General features: G+C 52.2%; 1 protein-coding gene across 2 annotated transcripts in view; it reads right to left on the minus strand.

Moving 5' to 3' along the window:
- Positions 1 to 27,914, minus strand: part of EHMT2 (euchromatic histone lysine methyltransferase 2) — a 61,546-nt gene that overhangs the window by 13,131 nt on the left and 20,501 nt on the right. For both annotated transcript variants that reach the window (XM_075323276.1, XM_075323275.1), the window contains 7 exons: positions 17,168 to 17,274; positions 16,885 to 17,007; positions 3,734 to 3,835; positions 2,069 to 2,173; positions 1,812 to 1,966; positions 788 to 955; positions 103 to 247 (listed from right to left, as the gene is read on the minus strand). In XM_075323276.1, the coding sequence (XP_075179391.1) occupies positions 103 to 247; positions 788 to 955; positions 1,812 to 1,966; positions 2,069 to 2,173; positions 3,734 to 3,835; positions 16,885 to 17,007; positions 17,168 to 17,274 (905 nt within the window). The remainder of the gene's footprint in view (positions 1 to 102; positions 248 to 787; positions 956 to 1,811; positions 1,967 to 2,068; positions 2,174 to 3,733; positions 3,836 to 16,884; positions 17,008 to 17,167; positions 17,275 to 27,914) is intronic.

The following is a 27,914-nucleotide window of genomic DNA, read 5'->3' on the forward strand; positions in this document are numbered from 1 at the left end:
ACGGGGAGCGGAGGCGGAGAAGAGGAGACGGGGAGCGGAGGCGGAGAAGAGGAGACGGGGGAGAGGAGACGAAGAGGAGACGGGGAGCGGAGGCAGCGGTACCTGCAGGTGAGTGATGTTGCGGTCAATACTCATGGCTGACGTTTCACAGTTCTCCGACACGTACTTGTAGTCGTCCGGGGTAAGTTCTTCATCCACTCCGTTCACACATGGAATAGGGACTCTCTCGTATCCATGAGCGATGTCCCTACAAGCACAGAATAGAGAAGACATGCCTATAGACTCCGTGATTTCAACTTATTGCCTTAAGATAATATCAAAACTACAACTCCCAGCATGCTGTGAGCTGTAAAAATAAGGAGTGCGAGCGATGAAGCTGCAGCATTGCTCCGAGTGACATTGCATTCTACCAGACTGGAAAAAGGGGGACAACGACATCGGATATTGGGGTCTACAGAGAGACTATTTACTGCGGTCTCATCCACACAGACTGGTCTACAGATGACGCACTCCTGTCCTCAGCAGGTAAATACAGGCTTATCTGCATGAACACAATTCTACGTCCACAGCCTGTGGAGGAGCAGACGTCTTCCTTTAAGTGTATTTCTTAGTGTCAGCCTCCGGGCGGCAGCGGCTGTACACCGATGACTTTCCTCATTACCCATCCCCCCCCAAAAAAAAAAAATATGCAAAATAAATTCCAGGACATGAAACATGTCTCCGACACTGATAATAAACTTTCACCAAAATGATTCGCCCAATACCCCAGTGCAGGCGACATCCTTACTTGCTGATGATCCTCTCGGTGCGGACGGCTCTGTTGAGGATCCCTTGCCGGATCTTGCGGTTGAGCTGTAGAGCGTACCAGACGTCTGTGTGCTCCAGGGTCAGGTCACACGGGGTGTCGCCTTCATTGTTCCGAACCTCCGTGTCGGCCCCGCGAGAGAGGAACAGGCTGGACGACAACAGGGTACATTAATCTACATTTCAATAAACCCCCACATGTTCCACATACACTACAAAGTATCCGTGGGGCTCTATATACCTGATGGAAGCCCAAATTGCATCCTTTTTTGCCTCCGTCAGGGGTGGAATATAATTAATAATTTAATAATAATTTTATTTATTTATATAGTGCTATTAATTCCACAGCACTTTACATACATTTGCAACGCTGTCCCCATTGGGGCTCACAATCTAGAGTCCCTAGCTGTATGTCTTTGGAGTGTGGGAGGAAACCGGAGAACCCGGAGGAAACCCACGCAAACACGGAGAGAACATACAAACTCCCTGCAGATGGTGTCCTTGGTGGGATTTGAACCCAGGACCCCAGTGCTGCAAGACTGCAGTGCTAACCACTGAGACACCACAAGAGTGCAGTGCTAACCACTGAGCCACCACAAGCTACAGTGCTAACCACTGAGCCACCAAAGACTGCAGTGCTAACCACTGAGCCACCACAAGCTGCAGTGCTAACCACTGAGCCACCAAAGACTGCAGTTCTAACCACTGAGCCACCGTGCCGCCCGGAATATGTCAATATTATTTTTTTAGTGGTGTTTGAAAGTACAGACTGTGCTTTAAAATACAAAGGGTCACCCGCAATAAAAAGCATGCCATGCACAATAAGGCCCGTCTACCTCGGAAATGTATAGTTTCCAGGGAATGCAGCCATGCGATGCCACCTCCTATAGGAGTCACGCACCTTCAGTATTAGCTCAGAGATGATGCCCCTCTCTAAGCTAATGCTGACCGGGGGTCTGTAGACTTTCCTGGGCCTGTATTACACATGCAGCAGATATGTCTCTTACTTTACGCAGTGGATGTAGCCTTCACGAGCCGATATGTGCAGTGGCGTATCCCCGTGGAAGTTTACTGCATGCAGGTCGCACTGTGCGTTAAGCAACACCTCGGCAATCTCGGCGCTGCCGGTGAAGGACGCCCAGTGCAAGCAGATGTTCTTCTCCTGTCATCGGGACAAGAAAAACCAAAGATTTAATAATTGTCTCCAGCAAGAGACGACGCGACAGATAGACATGAATGAAGGGGTAACAAGTGGGGTACTCACATTGTCCTGCAAAGTAACATCCGCCCCTCTCGTCAGCAACGTACGAATGACGTCAATGTGCTTGTGCTCCGCAGCCCAGATGATGGGTGTCCAGCCACCATTATCCTGAAAATACAGCAAAGCATTAAAAATAAGAAAAGGGACACAAAAGTTCAGCTTATAGTAATGCCGTGAAATAAAGTCCATATGAATAGGTGCGGCGAAAAATTCCAGGGCGGTGCGCCCAGAGAACGGAGAAATGAGAGGAAAAAACAAAACTCAGCACCCGAAAATAATGCAAAGAATGTTACAATTAAAAATCCATTTATTAACGATCAATTTAAATCCAAGATGATAACAATAAAAATGGAAAGGACACATGGAACATCACCCTCACACCTGAAAAACGGGCTCCTTATTCATAGACAATAACGGTGGTCACCATTAATATATAGAGTATAATAATAATATAATATTTATCCATTTATGTAGCGCTATTAATTCCCAGCGCTTTACATACATCAGGAACGCTGTCCCCATTGGGGCTCACAATCTAGGTTCCCTATGGGGATGTTTTTGGAGTGTGGGAGGAAACCGGAGGAAACCCACGCAAACACGGGGAGAACATACAAACTCCTTGCAGATGTTGTCCTGGGTGGGATTTGAAGCCATGACCCCAGCGCTACAAGACTGCAGTTCTAACCACTGAGCCAACACAAGACTACTGCAGTGCTAACCACTGAGCCACCGCAAGACTGCAGTGCTAACCACTGATCCACCGCAAGACTGCAGTGCTAACCACTGATCCACCACAAGACTGCAGTGCTAACCACTGATCCACCACAAGACTGCAGTGCCAACCACTGATCCACCACAAGACTGCAGTGCCAACCACTGAGCCACCACAAGACTGCAGTGCCAACCACTGAGCCACCACAAGACTGCAGTGCCAACCACTGAGCCACCACAAGACTGCAGTGCTAACCACTGAGCCACCACAAGACTGCAGTGCTAACCACTGAGCCACCACAAGACTGCTGTGCCAACCACTAAGCCACCAGAAGACTGCGGTGCTAACCACTGAGCCACTGTGCCGCCCAGAGTATAAACCGGAAAGGGGAACACCTTAACGTGCAATTCAACCAGGTGAATAATATGTACTGAAGCACATGGGGCACAAAGGTGGAGCCGTAAATACTTGGCATTAACCCATAAATTCCATGTAGAGAAAAACCTCTTGGTTACAAATGCAATGAATAATGAAATCAACAAACAAGTTAAACAATGTAAAAGGAAAAAAATAATCTGCATGGAATTTATGGTATAAAGTGAACTATTCACTTACGGCTCCACCTATGTGCCCCGTGTGTTTCAGGACATAGTAATCACCTGATGGAATTGCAAGTTAACCCTTCCCGGTTTAAACTATGTATTATTTGTAAATACACCCTTATTGTCTTATCTATGAATAAGGACCAAGGTTTTAAGCTCTGAAACGCGTAGGGTTCCATTTTTTTACGTTATCGTGGATTTTAATTGATCTTTAATAAATGGATTCTTAATTTGAACGTTTTTTGGACTCTTTTCAGGTGCCGGATTTTTTTCTATTTCTTTTTTCCTCTCATTAAAAAGAAGGTCTGTTATACATTCACACATGGTGGCATTATACAAGCCCGACGCGCTCACCTGGGCATTTACATTGACCTGGCCTGTGGACAGCAGGAAACACAGCATCTCTAGATTTCCACTTTTGGCGGCGTGGTGAAGGCAGGTGGAGCCGTCCTCCTCCTGAGAAATGATAAAGGGGGGAGAAGTTCAGCAATGAAAGCAGTAATCATGACAAATCCTCATCTATGAACACAACGCTGCAGATCATGAGAATTCTGCAAAAATAGCGCCATCTAGTGTAAAAAAAAAAAAAAGTGCAATGATCTCACAATAAGTGAGAGTTTAATATTAGAGAGAGTATGTTCTGTCCCGATTGGGTACACCTTGTCGCGGTGGGATGGCTTAATGCTTTTTTTGATCAAAAACAGAGTTCACCAAGTCCCCTATGTTTATTTACATGCATTATGCTTTTATTTTAGTTACAGCAGGGTATATGTTCATGTTCGTATGATTTTCATCGTTGGTTTTTTAAGTGAGAAATGTCTGATTACTGGGACTGATAGACCAACAGTCCCCAGAACGGGGTCCGGATCCACAGGCTTGTCCTCAGTGAGGTTGGCAGTGCTTGGGTTAGGAGGATTGGCGTGAGCAATGCTGCTGCACTCATGTCTGGGGAACGGAGCGTGATAGCGCAGAGCAGCACTCAGCTACAGCAAAGCGTCTAGGGCATACAAATGAGCGGCTGTGCTCAAACCGGACCTCAGTGAGGAAAACTGGGGCGGCCCAATGATTGGACATTTTTTCACCTATCTTGTGTATAAATTACTTTAGTGGGATAAGTAAACAGGTTGGTCTCCATGAGACATGTTTCCCAATGTGGACAGATCCAGATCCATGCTATATTCAGGCCTTAATACAGAAACTGCACAGAATGAGGCCGAGATAAAGAACAAAATGGTAACGGGATAAACACACGGGTCTCCTGCTTCAGCCTCAGGCTGTGCCGGCGTTTCTCTATGGACACAGATGGAGGATCTGATCACGTTACATGGCTGCGAGGTCGACTAGAAATCCTAATGAGCCACATATAACCTATATAACTATAAACCTACAATTTGTAGTCCCAGCATCCTCTGTAGGTTTATAATTATATGTATGTATATATATATATATATATATATATATATATATATATATATATATATATATATATATATATATATATATATATATATATACAAAAATATGAACCTACAAAGGATACTGGGAGTATTATATATATATATATATATATATATATACACACACACACACACATACACTGTATGTATATATATATATATATATATATATATATATATATATATTCCCACATTCCCAGTAGCCTTTGTAGGATTATATATTTTATATATTTTATATATATATATATATATATATATATATATATATATATAAATAAATAATCCTACAAAGGCTACTGGGAATGAAGGGAATTTTGTTACTTACCGTAAATTCCTTTTCTTCTAGCTCCTATTGGGAGACCCAGACGATTGGGTGTATAGCACTGCCTCCGGAGGCCACACAAAGCATTACACTAAAAAGTGTAAGGCCCCTCCCCTTCTGGCTATACACCCCCAGTGGGATCACTGGCTCACCAGTTTTAGTGCTAAAGCAAGAAGGAGGAAAGCCAATAACTGGTTTAAACAAATTCACTCCGAAGTAACGTCGGAGAACTGAAACCATTCAACATGAACAACATGTGTACCCGAAAAACAACCAAAAATCCCGAAGGACAACAGGGCGGGTGCTGGGTCTCCCAATAGGAGCTAGAAGAAAAGGAATTTACGGTAAGTAACAAAATTCCCTTCTTCTTCGGCGCTCCATTGGGAGACCCAGACGATTGGGACGTCCAAAAGCTGTCCCTGGGTGGGTAAAGAAATACCTCATGTTAGAGCTGCAAAAACAGCCCTCCCCTACGGGGAGGCAACTGCCGCCTGCAGGACTCTTCTACCTAGGCTGGCGTCCGCCGAAGCATAGGTATGCACCTGATAATGTTTGGTGAAAGTGTGTAGACTCGACCAGGTAGCTGCCTGGCACACCTGTTGAGCCGTAGCCTGGTGTCGTAATGCCCAGGACGCACCCACGGCTCTGGTTGAATGGGCCTTCAGCCCTGATGGAACCGGAAGCCCAGCAGAACGGTAGGCTTCAAGAATTGGTTCTTTGATCCATCGAGCCAGGGTGGCTTTGGAAGCCTGCGACCCTTTGCGCTTACCAGCGACGAGGACAAAGAGTGCATCCGAGCGGCGCAGGGGCGCCGTGCGGGAAATGTAGATCCTGAGTGCTCTCACCAGATCCAATAAATGTAAATCCTTTTCATACCGATGAACTGCATGAGGACAAAAGGAAGGCAAGGATATATCCTGATTAAGATGAAAAGAGGATACCACCTTAGGGAGAAACTCCTGAATGGGGCGCAGCACTACCTTGTCCTGGTGGAACACCAGGAAAGGAGCTTTGGCTGACCGCGCTGCTAGTTCAGACACTCTCCGAAGAGACGTGATCGCTACCAGAAAGGCCACTTTCTGTGAGAGTCGAGAAAGTGACACATCCCTCAGAGGCTCGAAAGGCGGCTTCTGGAGAGCAACAAGGACCTTGTTTAGATCCCACGGATCTAACGGCCGCCTGTACGGAGGTACGATATGACAAACCCCCTGCAGGAACGTGCGCACCTGAGAGAGTCGTGCTAGCCGTTTCTGAAAAAACACGGATAGTGCCGAGACTTGCCCTTTAAGGGAGCCGAGCGACAAGCCCTTTTCCAACCCAGATTGCAGGAAGGAAAGAAAGACAGGTAACGCGAATGGCCAGGGGGATACTCCTTGTGCAGAGCACCAGGATAAGAAAATCCTCCACGTTCTGTGGTAGATCTTAGCAGAAGTGGACTTCCTAGCCTGTCTCATGGTGGCCACGACTCCTTGGGATAATCCTGAAGACGCTAGGATCCAGGACTCAATGGCCACACAGTCAGGTTCAGGGCCGCAGAATTCCGATGGAAAAACGGCCCTTGGGACAGTAAGTCTGGTCGGTCTGGTAGTGTCCACGGTTGGCCGACCGTGAGATGCCACAGATCCGGGTACCACGACCTCCTCGGCCAGTCTGGGGCGACGAGTATGACGCGGCTGCAATCGGATCTGATCTTGCGTAGCACTCTGGGCAAGAGTGCCAGAGGTGGGAACACATAAGGGAGCCGGAACTGCGACCAATCTTGCACTAAGGCGTCTGCCGCCAGAGCTCTTTGATCGCGAGACCGCGCTATGAAGGTCGGGACCTTGTTGTTGTGCCGAGACGCCATTAGGTCGACGTCCGGCACCCTCCAGCGGTGGCAGATTTCCGAAACACGTCCAGGTGAAGGGACCATTCCCCTGCGTCCATGCCCTGGCGACTGAGGAAGTCTGCTTCCCAGTTTTCTACGCCCGGGATGTGAACTGCGGATATGGTGGATGCTCTTTCCTCCACCCACATGAGAATCCGCCTGACTTCCTGGAAGGCTTGCCGACTGCGTGTCCCTCCTTGGTGGTTGATGTATGCCACCGCTGTGGAGTTGTCCGACTGAATTCGGATCTGCTTTCCTTCCAGCCACTGCTGGAAGGCTAGTAGGGCAAGATACACTGCCCTGATTTCCAGAACATTGATCTGAAGGGTGGACTCCTGCTGAGTCCACGTCCCTTGAGCCCTGTGGTGGAGAAAAACTGCTCCCCACCCTGACAGACTCGCGTCTGTCGTGACCACTGCCCAGGATGGGGGCAGGAATGATCTTCCCTGTGATAATGAGGTGGGAAGAAGCCACCATTGCAGAGAGTCCTTGGCCGTCTGAGAAAGGGAGACTTTCCTGTCCAGGGAAGTCGTCTTCCCGTCCCATTGGCGGAGAATGTCCCATTGAAGTGGGCGCAGATGAAACTGCGCGAACGGGACTGCCTCCATTGCTGCCACCATCTTCCCTAGGAAGTGCATGAGGCGCCTTAAGGGGTGCGACTGACCATGAAGAAGAGACTGCACCCCTGTCTGTAGTGACCTCTGCTTGTCCAGCGGAAGCTTCACTATCGCTGAGAGAGTATGAAACTCCATGCCAAGGTACGTTAGTGATTGGGTCGGTGACAGATTTGACTTTGAAAAGTTGATGATCCACCCGAAGGTCTGGAGAGTCTCCAGTGCAACATTCAGGCTGTGTTGGCATGCCTCTTGAGAGGGTGCTTTCACAAGTAGATCGTCCAAGTAAGGGATCACCGAATGTCCCTGAGAGTGCAAGACTGCTACTACTGCCGCCATGACCTTGGTGAAAACCCGTGGGGCTGTCGCCAGGCCAAATGGCAGAGCTACGAACTGGAGATGGTCGTCTCCTATCACGAAACGTAGAAAACGTTGGTGCTCTGTAGCAATCGGCACGTGGAGATAAGCATCTTTGATGTCTATTGATGCAAGGAAATCTCCTTGAGACATTGAGGCAATGACTGAGCGGAGGGATTCCATCCGGAACCGCCTGGCGTTCACATGCTTGTTGAGCAGCTTGAGGTCCAGAACAGGACGGAACGAGCCGTCCTTTTTTGGAACCACAAAGAGATTGGAGTAAAAACCTTGCCCCTGTTCCCGCAGAGGGACAGAGATCACCACTCCTTCTGCTCTTAGTGAGCACACAGCCTGCAGAAGGGCATCTGCTCGGTCGGGATGTGGGGAGGTTCTGAAGAACCGAGGCGGAGGACGAGAACTGAACTCTATCCTGTACCCGTGAGACAAAATGTCTGTTACCCACCGGTCTTTGACCTGTGGCAGCCAAATGTCGCAAAAGCGGGAGAGCCTGCCACCGACCGAGGATACGGAGGGAGGAGGCCGAAAGTCATGAGGCAGCCGCCTTGGAAGCGGTGCCTCCGGTCGCCATTGCGGTACGGCTCGTAGAGTCCAGGACAGCGTTGATAGCGTAAGTCGCAAACGCAGACATTTGCGAGGTTAGGGACGACACTCGCGGCACTGCTGGACGTATGATCGAGTCCACCTGTGCCAGACCAGCCGAAATAGCTTGGAGTGCCCACACGGCCGCGAATGCTGGAGCAAACGACGCGCCGATAGCTTCATAAACAGACTTTAACCAAAGGTCCATCTGTCTGTCATTGGCATCTTTAAGTGAAGCCCCATCCTCCACTGCAACTATGGATCTAGCCGCAAGCCTGGAGATTGGGGGGTCCACCTTTGGACACTGGGTCCAGCGTTTGACCACGTCAGGGGGAAATGGATAACGTGTATCCTTAAGACGTTTGGAGAAACGCTTGTCTGGATAAGCATGGTGTTTCTGGACTGATTCTCTGAAGTCAGCGTGGTCCAGAAAAGTACTCAGTTTAGGTTTGGGATACCTGAAATGGAACTTCTCCTGCTGTGCAGCTGCCTCCTCTGCTGAAGGGGCAGGAGGAGAAATATCCAAAAGGCTATTGATGGCCGCTATAAGGTCATTTACCATGGCGTCACCATCAGGAGTATCCAGATTGAGAGCGGTGTCAGGATTAGACTCCTGATCACCCTCCTCCGTGTCATCATGCAGAGACTCTTCTCGCTGAGACCCTGATCCGCGTGAAGACGTTGAGGGTCTCTCCCAGCGAGCTCGCTTAGGCTGCCTGTCTGAGTCAGAGCCATCAGCCTGAGATGCCTGGGACCCCCTTGATGCACGGATTAACTCCAGCTGAGGGGGACCGGGGAACGTTGCCGCAGCAGTGTCCATGGTCTGAGTAACTGGCCTGGCCTGCAAGGTCTCTAGGATCTTTGTCATAGTGACAGACATCTTGTCAGCAAAAACTGCGAACTCTGTCCCCGTCACCGGGACAGGGTTCACCGGTGACTCTGCCTGGGTCACTATCTCCACAGACTCCGGCTGACGAAGTGGCACAGGGACCGAACATTGCACACAATGGGGGTCATTGGAACCTGCCGGTAGATCAGCCCCACAAGCAGCACAAGCAGCGCTCACAGCCTGTGTCTTGGCACCCTTGCGTTTTGCGGATGACATGTTGTCGTCTCCTCAGAGCAAGATAGGGTATACAGCCAAGAAGCGACCTTACAGTGCAATATATATATATATATGGTACAGAGAAAAAAGTACACCAATATAACACTGCGGCACTAGTGGGGCCAGCACTAATGTGCTGCTTACCGCCCGCTTAACGCGGGTGTGTGGTCGCCAGAAATCCCTTGTCTGGGTCTCCCAGAGCCTGTGTCCGTTCTCCAGCCAGACTGCATGTAAGGAATGGCTGCCGGCGTCCTATGGAGGGGGGCGGGCCCTGGGCGTGTGCAGACAACGAGCGGGAAACCTGCGCCCCACTGTGCTCAGTGAGAGGGCTGGAGCATGTAAATAAGACTCCAGCCCTCGGCGCTGACTAATCGTACAGCGTCTCTCCCCTTCCCTGATTGACAGGGAGGGGGCGGGAACGAAGCGGAGCTAGGCCGCAAAAGCCGGGGACTAAATTTATAAGCGACGCCGTCGTAAAAGCACGGTCGTCGCTAAGTCCCCGGCGCACTACAAGTCGCAGCCGCGCCGCCGCTCCAGGGGCGGCCGGCGCGGCAATCCCCCATACATAAAGTCACTCAGAAAAACTGTAGTGACTGTAACCCCAGCGCGCAGCGCTACTGTCCCCGGCGCACTAGCACACCCAGCAAGTCTGGAATGTGCGCAGCCTGTTTGGGACACAGAGTACCTGAATGTCGCAGGGCCTTGTCCCTGAACGGTACCCAGCTCCGTATCCAGCAGGTTCCATGGGTCTGTGGATGGAGCCCGGCCTCAGGGCTTGGGGGCCGGTAAGATCCCACTTCCTCAGAGCCCCTCAGGGGGATGGGGAAGGAAAGCAGCATGTGGGCTCCAGCCTCCGTACCCGCAATGGGTACCTCAACCTTAACAAACACCGCCGACATAAAGTGGGGTGAGAAGGGAGCATGCTGGGGGCCCTAGTATGGGCCCTCTTTTCTTCCATCCGACATAGTCAGCAGCTGCTGCTGACTAAACAGTGGAGCTATGCGTGGATGTCTGACCTCCTTCGCACAAAGCAGAAAACTGGTGAGCCAGTGATCCCACTGGGGGTGTATAGCCAGAAGGGGAGGGGCCTTACACTTTTTAGTGTAATGCTTTGTGTGGCCTCCGGAGGCAGTACTATACACCCAATCGTCTGGGTCTCCCAATGGAGCGCCGAAGAAAAAGAGAATTTTGTTTACTTACCGTAAATTCTTTTTCTTATAGTTCCGACATGGGAGACCCAGACCATGGGTGTATAGCTTCTGCCTCCGGAGGACACACAAAGTACTACACTAAAAAGTGTAGCTCCTCCCTCCTAGCATATACACCCCCTGGATAACCAAATATAGCCAGTTTAGTGCAAAAGCTGAAGGAGGACATCCACCCACAAGTAGAGAAAGAGCAAAACCCGGAATAACCGGAACCTCTGTCTACAACAACAGCCGGTGATAACACGCGGAACAAGAAACTGCCAACAGGCAACAGGGAGGGTGCTGGGTCTCCCATGTCGGAACTATAAGAAAAAGAATTTACGGTAAGTAAACAAAATTCTCTTTTTCTTCATCGTTCCTTTTGGGAGACCCAGACCATGGGACGTTCCAAAGCAGTCCATGGGTGGGAATAAACAGAAACACTGAGAAGTAGGCGAAACCTAACTTCACAAATGGGCGACAGCCGCCTGAAGGATGCGTCTGCCCAAGCTCGCATCTGCCGAAGCATGAGCATGCACTTGGCAGTGCTTCGAAAAGGTGTGCAGACTAATCCAAGTGGCAGCCTGACGGACCTGCTGAGCCGTAGCCTGGTGCCTGAAAGCCCAAGAGGCACCGACAGCTCTGGTCAAGTGTGCCTTGATCCCCGGCGGGAGAGGCACTTCAGTACACTGGTAGGTATCGGAAATGGCCGACCTAATCCAACAAGCTAGGGTCGGCTTAGAAGCCGAGAGGCCCTTACGCCGACCTGTGGTCAGCACAAAAAGAGAGGTGCACCGCCTAAGAACAGCGGTGCGAGACACATAAATCCGGAGCGCCCGCACCAGATCCAGAGTATGCAACGCTTTTTCAAAGCGATGAACAGGGGCCGGACAAAAGGAAGGCAGGGAAATGTCCCGGTTAAGGTGGAAGCAGAAACCACCTTAGGGAGAAAGTCTGGAGTCGGACGAAGAACCACCTTGTCTTGATGAAAAACCAAAAAAGGTGACTCCGAAGAGAGTGCAGCCAAATCAGAGACTCTCCTGAGGGAAGTTATGGCCACTAGAAAGACCACTTTCTGTGAAAGACAAGACAAAGAAACCTCCCTAAGAGGCTCAAAGGGGGGTTTCCGGAAGCTGTGAGGACCGGATTAAGGTCACAGGGCTCCAAAGGCCGCCGGTAAGGCGGAATGATGTGAGATGCGCCCTGCATGAAGGAGCGCACCTGAGCCAGCCGGGCGAGACGCCGCTGGAACAGCACTGAAAGAGCTGAGACCTGTCCCTTGAGGGAATTGAGGGATAGTCCTAGCTGCAGACCGGACTGTAGAAGGGACAGGAGGGTCGGCAAGGCAAAAAAGCCAAGAAGCATGGCCGGAAGAACGACACCAGGACAGGAAAATTCTCCAGGTCCTGTGATAGATTTTGGCCAAGGGATACTTCCGAGCCCGAGTCATAGTGGAGATGACTTCAGGAGGGATACCAGAAGTCGTCAAGATCCAGGACTCAAGAGCCACGTCGTCAATCTGAGAGCCGCAGGGTTCTGGCGGAAAGACGGACCTTGTGAGAGAAGGTCTGGACAGTCCGGGAGATGCCATGGCACCTCTACGGACAGATGGAGCAGGTCAGGGTACCAAGCTCGCCTGGGTCAGTCTGGAGCAATGAGAATGACCCGACGGCCCTCCATTCTGATCTTGCGCAGGACTCTGGGCAAGAGCTAGAGGGTGAAACACGTAGGACAGACGAAACTGGGACCAATCTTGAACCAGTGCGTCCGCTGCAAAGGCCTGAGGATCGTGGAGCGAAGATCCACGTCCGGAGTGCCCCACTTGCGGCAGATTTACCGAAACACTGCTGGATGCAGGGCCCACTCGCCGCTGCCCACGGTTTGACGGCTGAGATAATCTGCCTCCCAGTTTTCTACGCCTGGGATGTGGACTGCGGATATGGTGGACTTGGAGTTCTCCGTCCACTGAAGGATGCGTTGAACCTCCAACATCGCCAGGCGGCTGAGTGTCCCGCCCTGGTGGTTGATGTAGGCAAACGCTGTTGCGTTGTCTGACTGGACTCGAATGTGCCTGGCCGCCAACAGATGGTGAAAGGCTAAGAGAGCTAGAAGCACAGATCTGATTTCTAGCACATTGATCGAGAGGGCTGATTCGGACGGAGTCCAAGTGCCCTGCGCTCCATGGTGGAGATATACTGCTCCCCAGCCGGATAGACTGGCATCCGTGGTGAGGATCACCCAGGACGGGGCCAGGAAGGAGCGTCCCTGAAGAGAGAGGGGCCGAAGCCACCACTGAAGAGAGCCCCTGGTCTGTGGCGACAGAGCCACCAACCCATGGAAGGAGGAGGTCCGCTTGTTCCAACAGCGGAAAATGTCCAGCTGCAGAGGACGCAGATGGAACTGGGCAAAGGGAACCGCTTCCATTGACGCCACCATCTGACCCAGCACCTGCATGAGGTGCCTGATGGAACGACGTCGGGGCCTCAGCAAAAAGCGCACCGCCAGAGGAGGGACTGCTGTTTGACTAAGGGCAGCTTCACAAGTGCCGGCAGAGTCTCGAATTGCGTCCCTGGGTACGTGAGCTTCTGGGTCGGAGTCAGAGTGGACTTGGACAGAATGACAAGGCACCCGAATTGGCTAGAGTGGCGAGAGTGAGCGAGGCACTCCGCTAACAGTCTGCACTGGATGAAGCCTTGACTAGAAGGTCGTCCAGGACAAAAGGATCACTGCCAACCCCTGGAGGTGCAGGACCGCAATCACTGCTGCCATGACCTTGGTAAATACTCGAGGGGCCGTGGCTAACCCCAAGGGAAGAGCCACGAATTGGAAATGTTCCACTCCGATTGCAAAACGTAACCAACGCTGGTGTGAAACTGCGATTGGCACATGCAGATAGGCATCTCTGATGTCGACGGATGCTAGGAAATCTCCTTGGGTCATTGACTGATCGCAGGGACTCCATGCGAAAATGCCGCAACTGAACATGCTTGTTGAGAAGCTTGAAATCCAGGATGGGCCGGAAGGCACCGTCCTTTTCGGGGACTAGGAAGAGATTTGAGTAGAAATCTCAGAACCGTTCCCGGGCGGGAACCGGTACAATTACTCCCTTGGCCTGCAAGGATGCCACGGCCTGAGAGAAGGCGGCGGCTTTGGAGCAGGGGGGGGTTGAGAGAAAAAATCTGTCTGGCGGGCTGGATAGAATTCTATCCTGTAGCCGTGGGAGATGATATCCCGCACCCACTGATCGGAGACGTGTTGAAACCACCCGTCGCCAAAGCGGGAGAGCCTGCCACCGACCAAGGACGTTGCTGGCGCGGCCAGATAGTCAGGAGGAGGCTGCCTTAGTGGCAGCAGCTCCTGCGGTCTTCTGAGGACGCGGCTTGGTGCGCTAGTTGGGTTTACGGTCCTTGGCTGAGTTAGTGGATGAGGCCGAGGGCTTAGAGGATGACCAGTTGGAGGAACGAAAGGAACGAAACCTCGACTGGTTCCTGCCCTGGACAGGTTTCCTGGTTTTGGTTTGTGGCATGGAAGTACTCTTCCCGCCAGTAGCTTCCTTAATAATCTCATCCAGTTGTTCACCGAATAGCCTGGACCCAGCAAATGGGAGCCCAGCAAGGTACTTCTTTGAAGAAGCATCCGCCTTCCACTCTCGAAGCCACAGGAGCCTGCGGATAGCGAGGGAATTAGCGGAGGCCACCGCAGTGTGGTGAGAAGCCTCTAGCATGGCAGACATGGCATAGGATGAAAAGACTGAAGCCTGGAAGTTAAGGCATCCATCTCAGGCATAGATTCCCTGGCGAGGGAATGCATCTCCTCTAGAGAAGCAGAGATGGCTTTGAGAGCCCACACTGCTGCAAAAGATGGGGAGAACGAGGCCCCTGCCGCCTCATATACAGATTTGGCCAGAAGGTCAACCTGGCGGTCAGTGGGATCCTTAAGTGAGGTGCCATCAGCCACTGATACAACGGTCCGGGCTGAGATTCTAGACACCGGAGGGTCCACCTTTGGTGAATGAGCCCACTCCTTGACCACCTCTGGTGGAAAGGGAAAACGGTCATCAGAACCACGCTTTGGGAAGCGTTTGTCAGGACAGGCTCTGGGCTTGGACACAGTGGCCTGAAAACTGGAGTGGTTAAAGAACACACTCCTTGTTCTCTTAGGCGAGGTAAACTGGTGCTTTTTTGCCAGAGAGGGTTGCTCCTCTGATACTGGCGGATTGAGGTCCAGTACAGAATTAATGTACGCAATCGAAACACTAATATCTGCGTCACTCTCGGACAGATCAATGGGGGACATGGAGGTAGCGTCCGAGCCCCCAGTAAAGGGATCCTCCTCGTCCTGCGAGTCAGCTCGTGAATCAGAGCCGCGGGACGAGGAAGGAGAGGGGACCCTGCGTCTCCTTTAAGGAGGACGGGGTCTGAGACCAGAAGAAGAATCTTCTGTGGGCCTTGCTGAGCGAGCCGTAGCAGCAGAGGCACCCTGAGAAGGGGGCTAATGCATGCTCAGCAGTGTCCGGGACAGCTGTCCCATGGAGAGAAGGATTCTACCCAAGCCGGGGGTTCAGCCACCGGAGCCAGAGCAGCCGGAGGGACCACTGGGGATGAGACTCCAGGCTGAGGCACCACCATGTTAGAGCAGGAATCACAATGTGGTTATGTGCTCGGTACAGACAGTACGAGCCTACATGCAGTGCATATTGAGTGCAGCCTTGCAGCCTTACTTCTCGTGTGAGACATGCTGCTGAAGTGGGGGCTCTGAACCAGAATGACCCCCAGCAGAGTATATAAGCAGTATATAAGCAGGTCCACAACCGGAGGTTGTGGCTTGCCAGACCGTTTGACATTGTCTCTGTGCCCTCCAGATCCCACAGCCCGGACCCCCAGAGAGATGCTGCAGTCAGCGCCGATCGCTGTGCAGACATGGCATAAGAACGCTGAAAAAATGGCGCCGGAGCGAGGAGAGGGGGCGGGGCCTACTCTAAGAGCGGGATCCGGAGGGCCAAGGAGATATACAGGGGAGGGAATCTTTCCTCAGAGAGGAGTGTCTCTCCCCTGTGCCGAACAGCCGCTGGGCGGCGCCGCACTGTCCCTCTGCATGACTGACATGCAGGGGCAGTGAAATCAAAACTAGGCCTCAGGCGAAGCCGGGGCCTAGATTTAACAATGCAGCCGGCAAACAGGCACCATCGGCGCGGTTCTCGGGTGAAAACCAGAGAACCGGCCGGGAATGTCAGAATACATACACAGCACACTCTCCCCCACATTAAAGTACAAGGGACCCCCTGAAAATAACGTCTCAGATACTTAGCTTGTGAGACGCAGGGCCAGGTCCCTGAGGGATGAGTGCTCCGTCCGGCAGGATCCTGAAAGGGCTGCAGATGGAGACCGGTCTCCTGCCAGGCAGGGAGAACCGTGCTGGCTCCCACTTCAAGCCAGAGCCCGAGGGATGGTGAAGGAGCGCGGCATGTAAGGCTCCAGCCCTGAAATCAACCTTAACAACACCGCCGACACAGTGGGGTGAGAAGGGACATGCCGGGAGTCCAGGGTTGGACCCGCTTTTCTTCAAACTCTTTTCCAAAAATCAAAATCAGATGAGAATGCATGTGTGGATGTGTGCCTCCTGAACACAAAGCATTGAACTGGCTATATTTGGTTATCCAGGGGGTGTATATGCTCGGAGGGAGGAGCTACACTTTTTAGTGTAGTACTTTGTGTGTCCTCCGGAGGCAGAAGCTATACACCCATGGTCTGGGTCTCCCATGAGGAACGATGAAGAAATGTGTGTATATATACATACATACATTATATATATATATATATATATTATATTATATATACACACACACACACACACACACACACACAAGCACATATATATCTATATATATAGATATCAATGGGATTTTTTGATATTTGACACAGCTTCAACTTAAGAATGGTTGCAATTGCTCAGATAAGTAACAGGTCTACATTCACGGTATGGATGTGTGACGTCACCTGGTGGTACACGCAGGCTCCACATTGAACCAAATATTTGGCAACCTCTATATGATTATTGACAACGGCTTCTAGTAGAGGGGTACGAAGAACCTTGTCATTGGCATTGAAGTTGGCGCCTGCCTGCAAGAGAGAATCAGGTGGTGTAAAAATGATACACACATTATGCATAACAATATTATATATACACACACACACACATACATACACAGTATATATACACACACATATATATTATACACACATGCACGCACATGTATATGGCTCTATGTGAGTACTCCACCTGTATGAGGATGTGGCACAGCTCCATGCTCCCTCTCTGGGCCGCGGCATGGAGGGGGCTTCTTTTTAGCTGCTGATCATTCAGGAAACTTGAGTCCTGGTTATCCACTAAGGGAAGGTGACAATAACAGGAATGATAGTGATCATAGGAGAATTGGACTTATGTGTCTTATCTGTAGCTACAGAAAAAAAAATGTGCAAATACTTTCTACATGGGTATGAAAGCGGAGGACTGGATAGCTTAAAGGGTTTGTCGGGGACTTTTTTTATTTTCCCAATGAGGCCATGCAATATTTGGCAGCCGGCTCAGCCTAACACAGTGGGCGCCGGTTGTCAATCAACATGACATCAGCAGTGACGCCACAATGACAGAGCTGCTCTATCAATGTAACGTCACAGGAAGCAGAAAAATGGCCGACAGCGATGGTGGGTGACGCCCTGAGCTGGGAGAGATCATGCACAGTTGATAGTTAGCAGCCGCCTATCTGTAAGGTTTTAGCCCCATAGGAAAAATAAAGAAAAAAAGAGAATTTTGTTTACTTACCGTAAATTCTTTTTCTTATAGTTCCGACATGGGAGACCCAAACCATGGGTGTATAGCTACTGCCTCCGGAGGACACACAAAGTACTACACTCAAACGTGTAGCTCCTCCCTCCGGCTATATACACCCCCTGGATGACAATCTACCCAGTTCAGTGCCAAAGCTGAAGGAGGACATCCACCCATAAGTAGAGAAAGAGTAAACTCGGAAAGACCAGAACTCTGTCTACTAACAACAGCCGGTGAAACACACGGAACAAAAAACTGCCAACAGGCAACAGGGAGGGTGCTGGGTCTCCCATGTCGGAACTATAAGAAAAAGAATTTACGGTAAGTAAACAAAATTCTCTTTTTCTTTATCGTTCCTTATGGGAGACCCAAACCATGGGACGTTCCAAAGCAGTCCATGGGCGGGAAATAAACCAAACTGGGAAGTAGGAAAACCTAACTTCACAAATGGGCGACAGCCGCCTGAAGAATGCATCTGCCCAAGCTCGCATCTGCCGAAGCATGAGCATGCACTTGGTAGTGCTTCGAGAAAGTGTGCAGACTGGACCATGTGGCAGCCTGACAAACCTGCTGAGCCGTAGCCTGGTGCCTGAAAGCCCAGGAGGCACCGACAGCTCTGGTCGAGTGCGCCTTAATCCCCGGCGGGGGAGGCACCTGAGAACACTGGTAGGCATCGGAGATAGCCGACCTGATCCAACGAGCCAGAGTCGGTTTAGAAGCAGCGAGACCCTTGCGCTGACCAGTGGCTAGCACAAAAAGAGATGTGCACCGCCTAAAAACAGCGGTGCGTGACACATAGATTCGGAGCGCCCGCACCAAATCCAAGGAGTGCAACGCCTTCTCAAAGCGATGCACCGGGGCCGGACAAAGAGAAGGTAATGAAATGTCCTGGTTAAGGTGGAAAGGAGACACCACCTTAGGGAGAAAGTCCGGAGTCGGACGAAGAACCACCTTGTCTTGGTGAAACACCAAAAAGGGGGATTCTGAAGAGAGCGCAGCCAAATCCGAAACTCTCCTGAGAGAAGTTATGGCTACTAGAAAAACAACTTTCTGTGAAAGTCTAGACAAGGGAACTTCCCTGAGAGGCTCAAAGGGGGGTTTCTGTAAGGCCGTGAGGACCAGATTAAGGTCCCAGGGATCCAAGGGCCGCCGGTAAGGAGGAATGATGTGAGATGCGCCCTGCATGAAGGTGCGCACCTGAGCCAGTCGGGCGATACGCCGCTGGAACAATACCGACAGAGCCGACACCTGTCCCTTAAGGGAATTGAGGGACAGACCTAGCTGTAGACCGGACTGTAGAAAAGACAGAATAGTCGGCAAGGAGAACGGCCAAGGGGCATGGCCGGACGAACGACACCAGGACAGGAAAATTTTCCAAGTCCTGTGGTAAATCTTGGCCGAGGAAGACTTCCGAGCCTGAGTCATGGTGGAGATGACCTCAGAGGGAATGCCTGAAGCCGTCAGGATCCAGGACTCAAGAGCCACGCCGTCAATCTGAGAGCCGCAGAATTCTGGCGGAAGAACGGACCTTGAGAGAGAAGGTCTGGGCGGTCCGGGAGACGCCACGGCACCTCTACGGACAGACGGAGCAGGTCTGGGTACCACGCTCGCCTGGGCCAGTCCGGAGCAATGAGCATGACTCGACGACCCTCCATTCTGATCTTGCGCAGAACCCTGGGCAAGAGCGCTAGAGGGGGAAACACATAGGCCAGACGGAACTGAGACCAATCTTGAACCAGTGCGTCTGCTGCGAAGGCCTGAGGATCGTGGGAGCGAGCCACGTAAACCGGAACCTTGTGGTTGTGCCGGGATGCCATCAGATCTATCTCTGGAGTGCCCCACTTGCGGCAGAGTGATTTGAACACTGCCGGATGCAGAGCCCACTCGCCGCCGTCTACGGTTTGACGGCTGAGATAATCGGCCTCCCAGTTTTCCACGCCTGGGATGTGGACTGCAGATATGGTGGACTTCGAGTCCTCCGTCCACTGGAGGATTCGTTGAACCTCCAGCATCGCCAGACGGCTGTGAGTCCCGCCCTGGTGATTGATGTAGGCAACCGCTGTCGCGTTGTCTGACTGGACTCGGATGTGCTTGCCCACCAACAGGTGGTGAAAGGCTAGGAGAGCCAGAAACACAGCTCTGATCTCCAGCACATTGATTGAGAGGGCTGATTCGGACGAGGTCCAAGTGCCCTGTGCTCGGTGATGGAGAAATACTGCTCCCCAACCGGAGAGACTGGCATCCGTGGTGAGGATTACCCAGGACGGAGTCAGGAAGGAGCGTCCCTGTGACAGAGAGAGGGGCCGAAGCCACCACTGAAGAGAGCTCCTGGTTTGTGGCGACAGAACCACCAGCCTGTGCAAGGAGGAAGGCCGCTTGTCCCAACAGCGGAGAATGTCCAGCTGCAGGGGACGCAGATGGAACTGGGCAAAGGGAACCGCTTCCATCGACGCCACCATCTGACCCAGCACCCGCATGAGGTGTCTGATGGAATGACGGCGGGGCCTCAGCAGAGAGCGTACCGCTAGACGAACAGACTGCTGTTTGACTAAGGGCAGCTTCACAAGTGCCGGCAGAGTCTCGAATTGCATCCCCAGGTACTCGAGTTTCTGGGTTGGAATCAGAGTGGACTTGGGCAAATTGACAAGCCACCCGAACTGGACTAGAGTGGCGAGAGTGAGCGAGACACTCCGCTGGCAGTCTGCACTGGATGAGGCCTTGACTAGAAGGTCGTCCAGGTAAGGAATCACTGCCAACCCCTGGAGGTGCAGGACCGCAACCACTGCTGCCATGACCTTGGTGAATACTCGAGGGGCCGTGGCTAGACCGAAGGGGAGAGCCACGAATTGGAAATGTTCCTCTCCTATTGCAAAGCGTAGCCAACGCTGGTGCGACACCGCAATAGGAACATGCAGATAGGCATCTCTGATGTCGATGGATGCCAGAAAATCTCCTTGGGTCATTGAGGCAATGACCGATCTCAGGGATTCCATGCGAAAATGCCGCACCTGAACATGCTTGTTGAGAAGCTTGAGATCCAGGATGGGCCGGAAGGAACCGTCCTTTTTGGGGACTAGAAAGAGGTTTGAGTAGAAACCGCTGAACCGTTCCCGGGCGGGAACCGGAACAATTACACCGTTGGCCTGCAGGGTTGCCACGGCCTGAGAGAAGGCGGCGGCTTTGGAGCAGGGGGGGGTGGACAGAAAGAATCTGTTTGGCGGGCTGGAAGAAAATTCTATCCTGTAGCCGTGGGAGATGATATCCCGCACCCACTGATCGGAGACGTGTTGAAACCACACGTCGCCAAAGTGGGAGAGCCTGCCACCGACCAAGGACGTTGCTGGCGTAGCCAGATAGTCAAGAGGAGGCTGCCTTAGTGGCAGCGGCTCCTCCGGCCTTTTGAGGACGCGGCTTTGCGCGCCAGTTGGGTTTACGATCCTTGGCTGCGGTAGTGGACGAGGTCGAGGGCTTAGAGGCTGACCAGTTAGAGGAACGAAAGGAACGAAAGTTCGATTGGTTCCTGCTCTGAACCGGTTTCCTGACCTTAGTTTGCGGCAAGGAAGTACTCTTTCCGCCAGTAGCTTCCTTAATTATGTCATCCAGCTGTTCTCCAAACAGCCGGGACCCAGCAAAGAAGGGAATTTTGTTTACTTACCGTAAATTCCTTTTCTTCTAGCTCCAATTGGGAGACCCAGACAATTGGGTGTATAGCTACTGCCTCCGGAGGCCGCACAAAGTACTACACTTAAAAGTGTAAGGCCCCTCCCCTTCTGGCTATACACCCTCCCGTAGGAGTACGGATTCCTCAGTTTTAGTACCAAAGCAAGAAGGAGGAAAGCCAATAACAGTTTCAAAAAACAAATTCAATCCGATAACAAGATCGGAGAACTTAAGAAACAACATGAACAACATGTGCACCCGAAAAACGAAACCCTAAGAACAATAGGGCGGGTGCTGGGTCTCCCAATTGGAGCTAGAAGAAAAGGAATTTACGGTAAGTAAACAAAATTCCCTTCTTCTTTTTCGCTCCTAATTGGGAGACCCAGACAATTGGGACGTCCAAAAGCAGTCCCTGGGTGGGTAACAAGATACCTCGTGATCGGGCTGTCAGGCAGCCCTTTCCTACAGGTGGGCAACCGCCGCCTGAAGGACTTGTCTACCTAGGCTGGCATCTGCCGAAGCGTAGGTATGCACTTGATAGTGTTTGGTAAACGTGTGCAGACTCGACCAGGTAGCCGCCTGGCACACCTGCTGAGCCGTAGCCTGATGCCGCAATGCCCAGGACGCACCCACGGCTCTGGTAGAATGGGCCTTCAGTCCAGATGGAATCGGAAGCCCAGCAGAACGGTATGTGTGAAGAATTGGTTCCTTGATCCACCGCGCCAGGGTGGATTTGGAAGCTTGCGATCCCTTATGCTGACCAGCGACTAGGACAAAGAGCGCATCAGAACGGCGCATTGGCGCCGTGCGAGAAATGTAAATCCTGAGTGCTCTCACCAGGTCCAACAGATGTAAACCTTTTTCAAATTGGTGAACTGGATGCGGACACAAAGATGGCAAAGTGATATCCTGATTGAGATGAAAGGAAGAAACCACCTTGGGAGAAAACTCTGGAATTGGACGCAGTACTACCTTGTCTTGGTGAAACACCAGGAAGGGAGATTTGCAAGATAACGCCGCTAGCTCGGACACTCTCCGAAGAGACGTGACCGCCACAAGAAAAACCACTTTTTGTGAAAGCCGAGAAAGGGAAACCTCTTTCAAAGGCTCGAAAGGCGGCTTCTGGAGAGCAATGAGAACCTTGTTTAGATCCCAGGGTTCCAATGGCCGTCTGTAAGGAGGAACGATATGACAAACTCCTTGGAGAAACGTGCGTACTTTAGAAAGCCGTGCCAAGCGCTTCTGAAAGAATACGGATAGCGCGGAGACTTGACCCTTAAGAGAGCTAAGCGACAAACCTTTTTCCAACCCAGACTGCAGGAAGGAAAGAAAAATTGGCAATGCAAATGGCCAGGGAGAAACCCTCTGAGCCGAGCACCAAGCTAAGAATATCTTCCACGTCCTGTGATAGATCTTAGCTGAGGATGGTTTTCTAGCCTGTCTCATTGTGGCAACTACTTCATGAGATAAACCTGAGGCCGCTAGGATCCAGGACTCAATGGCCACACAGTCAGGTTCAGGGCCGCAGAATTCAGATGGAAAAACGGCCCTTGAGACAGCAAATCTGGACGGTCTGGTAGTGCCCATGGTTGGCCTACCGTGAGATGCCACAGATCCGGGTACCACAACCTTCTTGGCCAGTCTGGAGCGACGAGAATGGCTCGATGGCAGTCGGACCTGATTTTCCGGAGAACTCTGGGCAACAATGCTAGAGGTGGGAACACATAGGGTAGTCGGAATTGCGACCAATCCTGAACCAAGGCGTCTGCCGCCAGCGCTCGGTGATCGTGAGACCGTGCCATGAAAACTGGGACCTTGTTGTTGTGCCGTGACGCCATCAGATCGACGTCCGGCGTCCCCCAGCGGCAACAGATCTGCTGAAACACGTCCGGGTGAAGGGACCATTCCCCTGCGTCCATGCCCTGGCGACTGAGAAAGTCTGCTTCCCAGTTTTCCACGCCTGGGATGTGAACTGCGGATATGGTGGACGCTTTGCTTTCCACCCACGTCAAAATCCGTCGGACTTCCTGAAAAGCTTGGCGACTGCGTGTTCCCCCTTGGTGGTTGATGTACGCCACCGCAGTGGAATTGTCCGACTGAATCCGAATCTGCTTGCCTTCCAGCCATTGTTGGAAGGCTCGCAGAGCAAGATAGACTGCTCTGATTTCCAGAACATTGATCTGCAGGGTGGACTCTTCCTGAGTCCACGTCCCCTGAGCCCTGTGGTGGAGAAACACCGCTCCCCACCCTGATAGGCTCGCATCCGTCGTGACCACTGCCCAGGATGGGGGAAGGAACGACTTTCCCTGTGACAATGAGGTGGGGAGAAGCCACCAACGCAAAGAGTCCTTGGCAGTCTGAGAGAGGGAGACAGTCCTGTCGAGGGACGTCGACTTCCCATCCCATTGGCGTAGAATGTCCCATTGTAGAGGGCGCAGAAGGAAACGCTGATGCTCTGGCGCAATCGGCACGTGGAGATACGCATCTTTGATGTCTATTGATGCTAGAAAATCTCCTTGAGACATTGAGGCTATGACGGAGCGTAGGGATTCCATCCGGAACCTCCTGACTTTTACGTGTCTGTTGAGCAACTTTAGATCCAGGACGGGTCGATACGATCCGTCCTTTTTTGGGACCACAAACAGATTGGAGTAAAAACCGTGACCTTGTTCCTGAAGAGGGACGGAGGTCACCACTCCTTCCGCCTTTAGAGCGGCCACCGCCTGCAACAGAGCATCGGCTCGGTCTGGTGGTGGAGAAGTTCTGAAGAAACGAGTTGGCGGACGAGAACTGAACTCTATCCTGTACCCGTGAGACAGAATATCCCTCACCCAACGGTCTTTGACGCGTGACAGCCAAATGTCGCCAAAGTGGGAAAGCCTCCCACCGACCGAGGGTGTGGGAATCGGAGACTGCAAGTCATGAGGACGCCGTCTTGGCAACGGTTCCTCCGGCTGTCTTTTTTGGGCGTGACTGAGACCTCCAAGAATCTGAGCGTCTCTGATCCTTTTGAGTCCTTTTGGACGAGGAGAATTGGGACCTGCCTGAACCTCGAAAGGACCGATAACCAGACTGACCCCTCCTCTGTTGGGGTTTGTTTTGTCTGTGTTGCGGTAAGGATGAATCCTTACCCTTGGAGTGTTTAATGATTTCATCCAAACGCTCTCCAAACAATCGGTCACGAGAAAAAGGCAAATTGGTTAAGCACTTCTTGGAATGAGAATCTGCCTTCCAATGTCTCAACCACAGGGCCCTACGCAAAACAACGGAGTTGGCTGACGCCACTGCCGTACGGCTTGTAGCGTCAAGAACAGCATTAATCGCGTACGACGCGAATGCCGCCATTTGCGAGGTCAATGGTGCTACCTGCGGGGCAAAAGCACGTGTGACTGAGTCGACTTGCACAAGCCCGGCTGAGATAGCTTGGAGTGCCCATACGGCAGCAAAAGATGGCGCCAACGACGCTCCAATAGCTTCATAGATGGACTTCAGCCAGAGCTCCATCTGCCTGTCAGTGGCATCTTTAAGTGCCGCTCCATCTTCAACTGCAACCAAGGATCTAGCTGCAAGCCTGGAAATTGGAGGATCCACTTTTGGACACTGGGTCCAACCCTTGACCACCTCAGGGGGAAAAGGATAGCGTGTATCTTTAAGCCGTTTAGAAAAACGCCTTTCCGGATAAGCGTGGGGTTTCTGGATTGCGTCTCTAAAGTCAGCGTGGTCCAGAAAAGTGCTTAATGTACGCTTAGGATATCTGAAATGGATTCTCTCGTGCTGCGAAGCTGACTCCTCTACAAGAGGAGCTGGTGGGGAAATATTTAACATCTTATTGATGGATGCTATAAGATCATTAACTATGGCGTCACCATCTGGTGTATCTAGATTGAGAGCGGTCCCAGGATCCGAATCCTGATCAGTTACGTCCGCCTCATCGCCCATAGATTCATCTCGCTGGGATCCTGACCATTGAGATGAATGTGAAGGCCTCTCATAGCGAGCCCGCTTAGGTTGGCTGGGACCATCGTCCGAGTCAGAGTCTTCACCCTGAGGTGTATGTGCCCGTCCCGGAGCTTGGAAGTAATTCAGCTGAGGGGAACCAGGGGGCAATGATTGCACAGTGTCCGTGGCCTGAAGTACAGGCCTAGCCCGCAATGTGTCAAGAATTTGTGACATAGTGAGAGACATTCTGTCAGCAAAAGCTGTAAACTCAGTTCCTGTCACTTGGACAGCATTCACAGGTGGTACACCCTGGGTCACGTCCAGCAGAGGTCCCGACTGTGCAAGCGCCGCAGGGGCCGAGCACTGCACACAATGGGGGTCAGTGGAGCCTGCCGGTAGAAAAGTCCCACATGCGGTGCAGGAAGCATATAATGTCTGTGCCTTGGCACCCTTGCGTTTTGTGGACGACATGCTGTTGGCTCTCTGCAATGTGAGAGAGTCTATAGCCAAAAGGCGACCAGCGCTATGCAGTACAAAGTATTTGCAGGAACAAAATACTAAGATTACTACTGGCACAAGAGGGGGTGAGCCCTGAGGGCTGCTTACCGCCCGCTGAATAGCGGGTAAGAGGCGCAGAATTCCTTGTCTGGGTCTCCCCGGCTCCCCTCTGCAGCTCAGCGTGTCAGCAGAAATGGCTGCCGGCGTCTGTGGAGAGGGGCGGCCCGTGGGAGTTCCCACACAAAAGTGCGGGAAACAGCGTCCCCTCTGTGCCTATTGTGAGGGCTGGAGTATGTAAAAACGACTCCAGCCCTCAGCGCTGATGCACTGACCAGCGTCCCGCCCCTCTCCTGACTGGCAGGTCTGGGGGCGGGAACGAACGGAACCAGGCCGCAAAAGCCGGGGACTCGAGTTATCAGCGCGGCCGCCGTAAAAGCGCGGCCCGCGCTGAAGTCCCCGGCGCACCACAAGTGCAAGCCGCGCCGCAGTCCCCGCGGCCGGCGCGACCGTTCCCCAAAAGTGTGCCCGCTTCAGCGAAGCTGAAATGAGGCCATGGCACAAGCGCCGCAGCGCCGATGTCCCCGGCGCACTACAACACCCAGCATGCTGCGGTGTGAGCGCGAAATGCACGGGGACACAGAGTACCTTGAGGAAGCAGGGCCATGTCCCTGATGTACTCCGCTCCAATCCAGCATCTTCTCCAGGGGCTGTAGATGGAGCACGGTCTCAGTGCCTGGAGACCAGTAAATCCCACTTCACCCAGAGCCCTGTAAAAAGGGATGGGGAAGGAATCAGCATGTGGGCTCCAGCCTCCGTACCCGCAATGGGTACCTCAACCTTACAAACACCTCCGACATACAGTGGGGTGAGAAGGGAGCATGCTGGGGGCCCTGTATGGGCCCTCTTTTCTTCCATCCGACATAGTCAGCAGCTGCTGCTGACTAAAAACAATGGAGCTATGCGTGCGTGTCTGACCTCCTGCGCACAAAGCTAAAACTGAGGAATCCGTACTCCTACGGGAGGGTGTATAGCCAGAAGGGGAGGGGCCTTACACTTTTAAGTGTAGTACTTTGTGCGGCCTCCGGAGGCAGTAGCTATACACCCAATTGTCTGGGTCTCCCAATTAGGAGCGAAAAAGAAAGGGAGACTCGCAAGGTACTTCTTAGAGGAAGCGTCTGCTTTCCACTCTCGAAGCCACAAGATCCTGCGGATCGCGAGGGAGTTAGCGGAGGCCACCGCCGTGCGGTGAGAAGCCTCCAGGATGGCAGACATGGCGTAGGATGCAAAAGCCGAAGCTTGAGAAGTTAAGGCATCCGTCTCAGGAATAGAGTCCCTGGTGAGTGAATGCATCTCCGCCAGAGAGGCAGAGACTGCCTTAAGAGCCCATACTGCCGCAAAAGACGGGGAGAACGAGGCTCCTGCCGCCTCATATACAGACTTGGCCAGAAGGTCAACCTGGCGGTCAGTGGGATCCTTAAGAGAAGTGCCATCAGCCACAGCTACGACTGTGCGGGCTGAGATTCTGGACACTGGAGGGTCTACCTTTGGGGACTGGGCCCATTCCTTAACCACCTCTGGTGGAAAAGGAAAACGGTCATCTGAACTACGCTTCAGAAAGCGTTTGTCAGGACAGGCCCTGGGCTTGTTAACCGTGGTCTGAAAGCTGGAGTGGTTAAAAAACATACTTTTAGCTTTCTTAGGTGAGGTAAACTGGTGAATCTCTACCAGAGAGGTTTGTTCGTCTGACTCTGGTGGGTTGAGGTTCAGAACGGAGTTAATGGACGCAATCAAGTCACTAACATCCGCATCACCCTCAGACAAATCAATGGGGTACATAGAAGTAGCGTCTGAGCCCACAGTAAACGAATCCCCCTCGCCCTGCACGTCGGCACGTGAATCAGAGCCGTGGGACGAGGGAGGAGAAGGGTCCCTGCGTCTCCGTTTAGGGGGACTGGGACCTAGAACATGCTCTGAGGGCTCCGCAGAGCTCTGAGCAGCAGAGACACTCTGAGGGGGGGGCTGATGCATAGACAGCAGTGTCCGGGACAGCTGCCCCATGGAGTCGGCAAAAGACTGGGAAATAGCTTGTGAAAAAGATGCT

The sequence above is a fragment of the Anomaloglossus baeobatrachus genome, chromosome 9 (genome assembly GCF_048569485.1).
Source record: "Anomaloglossus baeobatrachus isolate aAnoBae1 chromosome 9, aAnoBae1.hap1, whole genome shotgun sequence".
Classification (NCBI taxonomy): Eukaryota; Metazoa; Chordata; class Amphibia; order Anura; family Aromobatidae; genus Anomaloglossus; species Anomaloglossus baeobatrachus.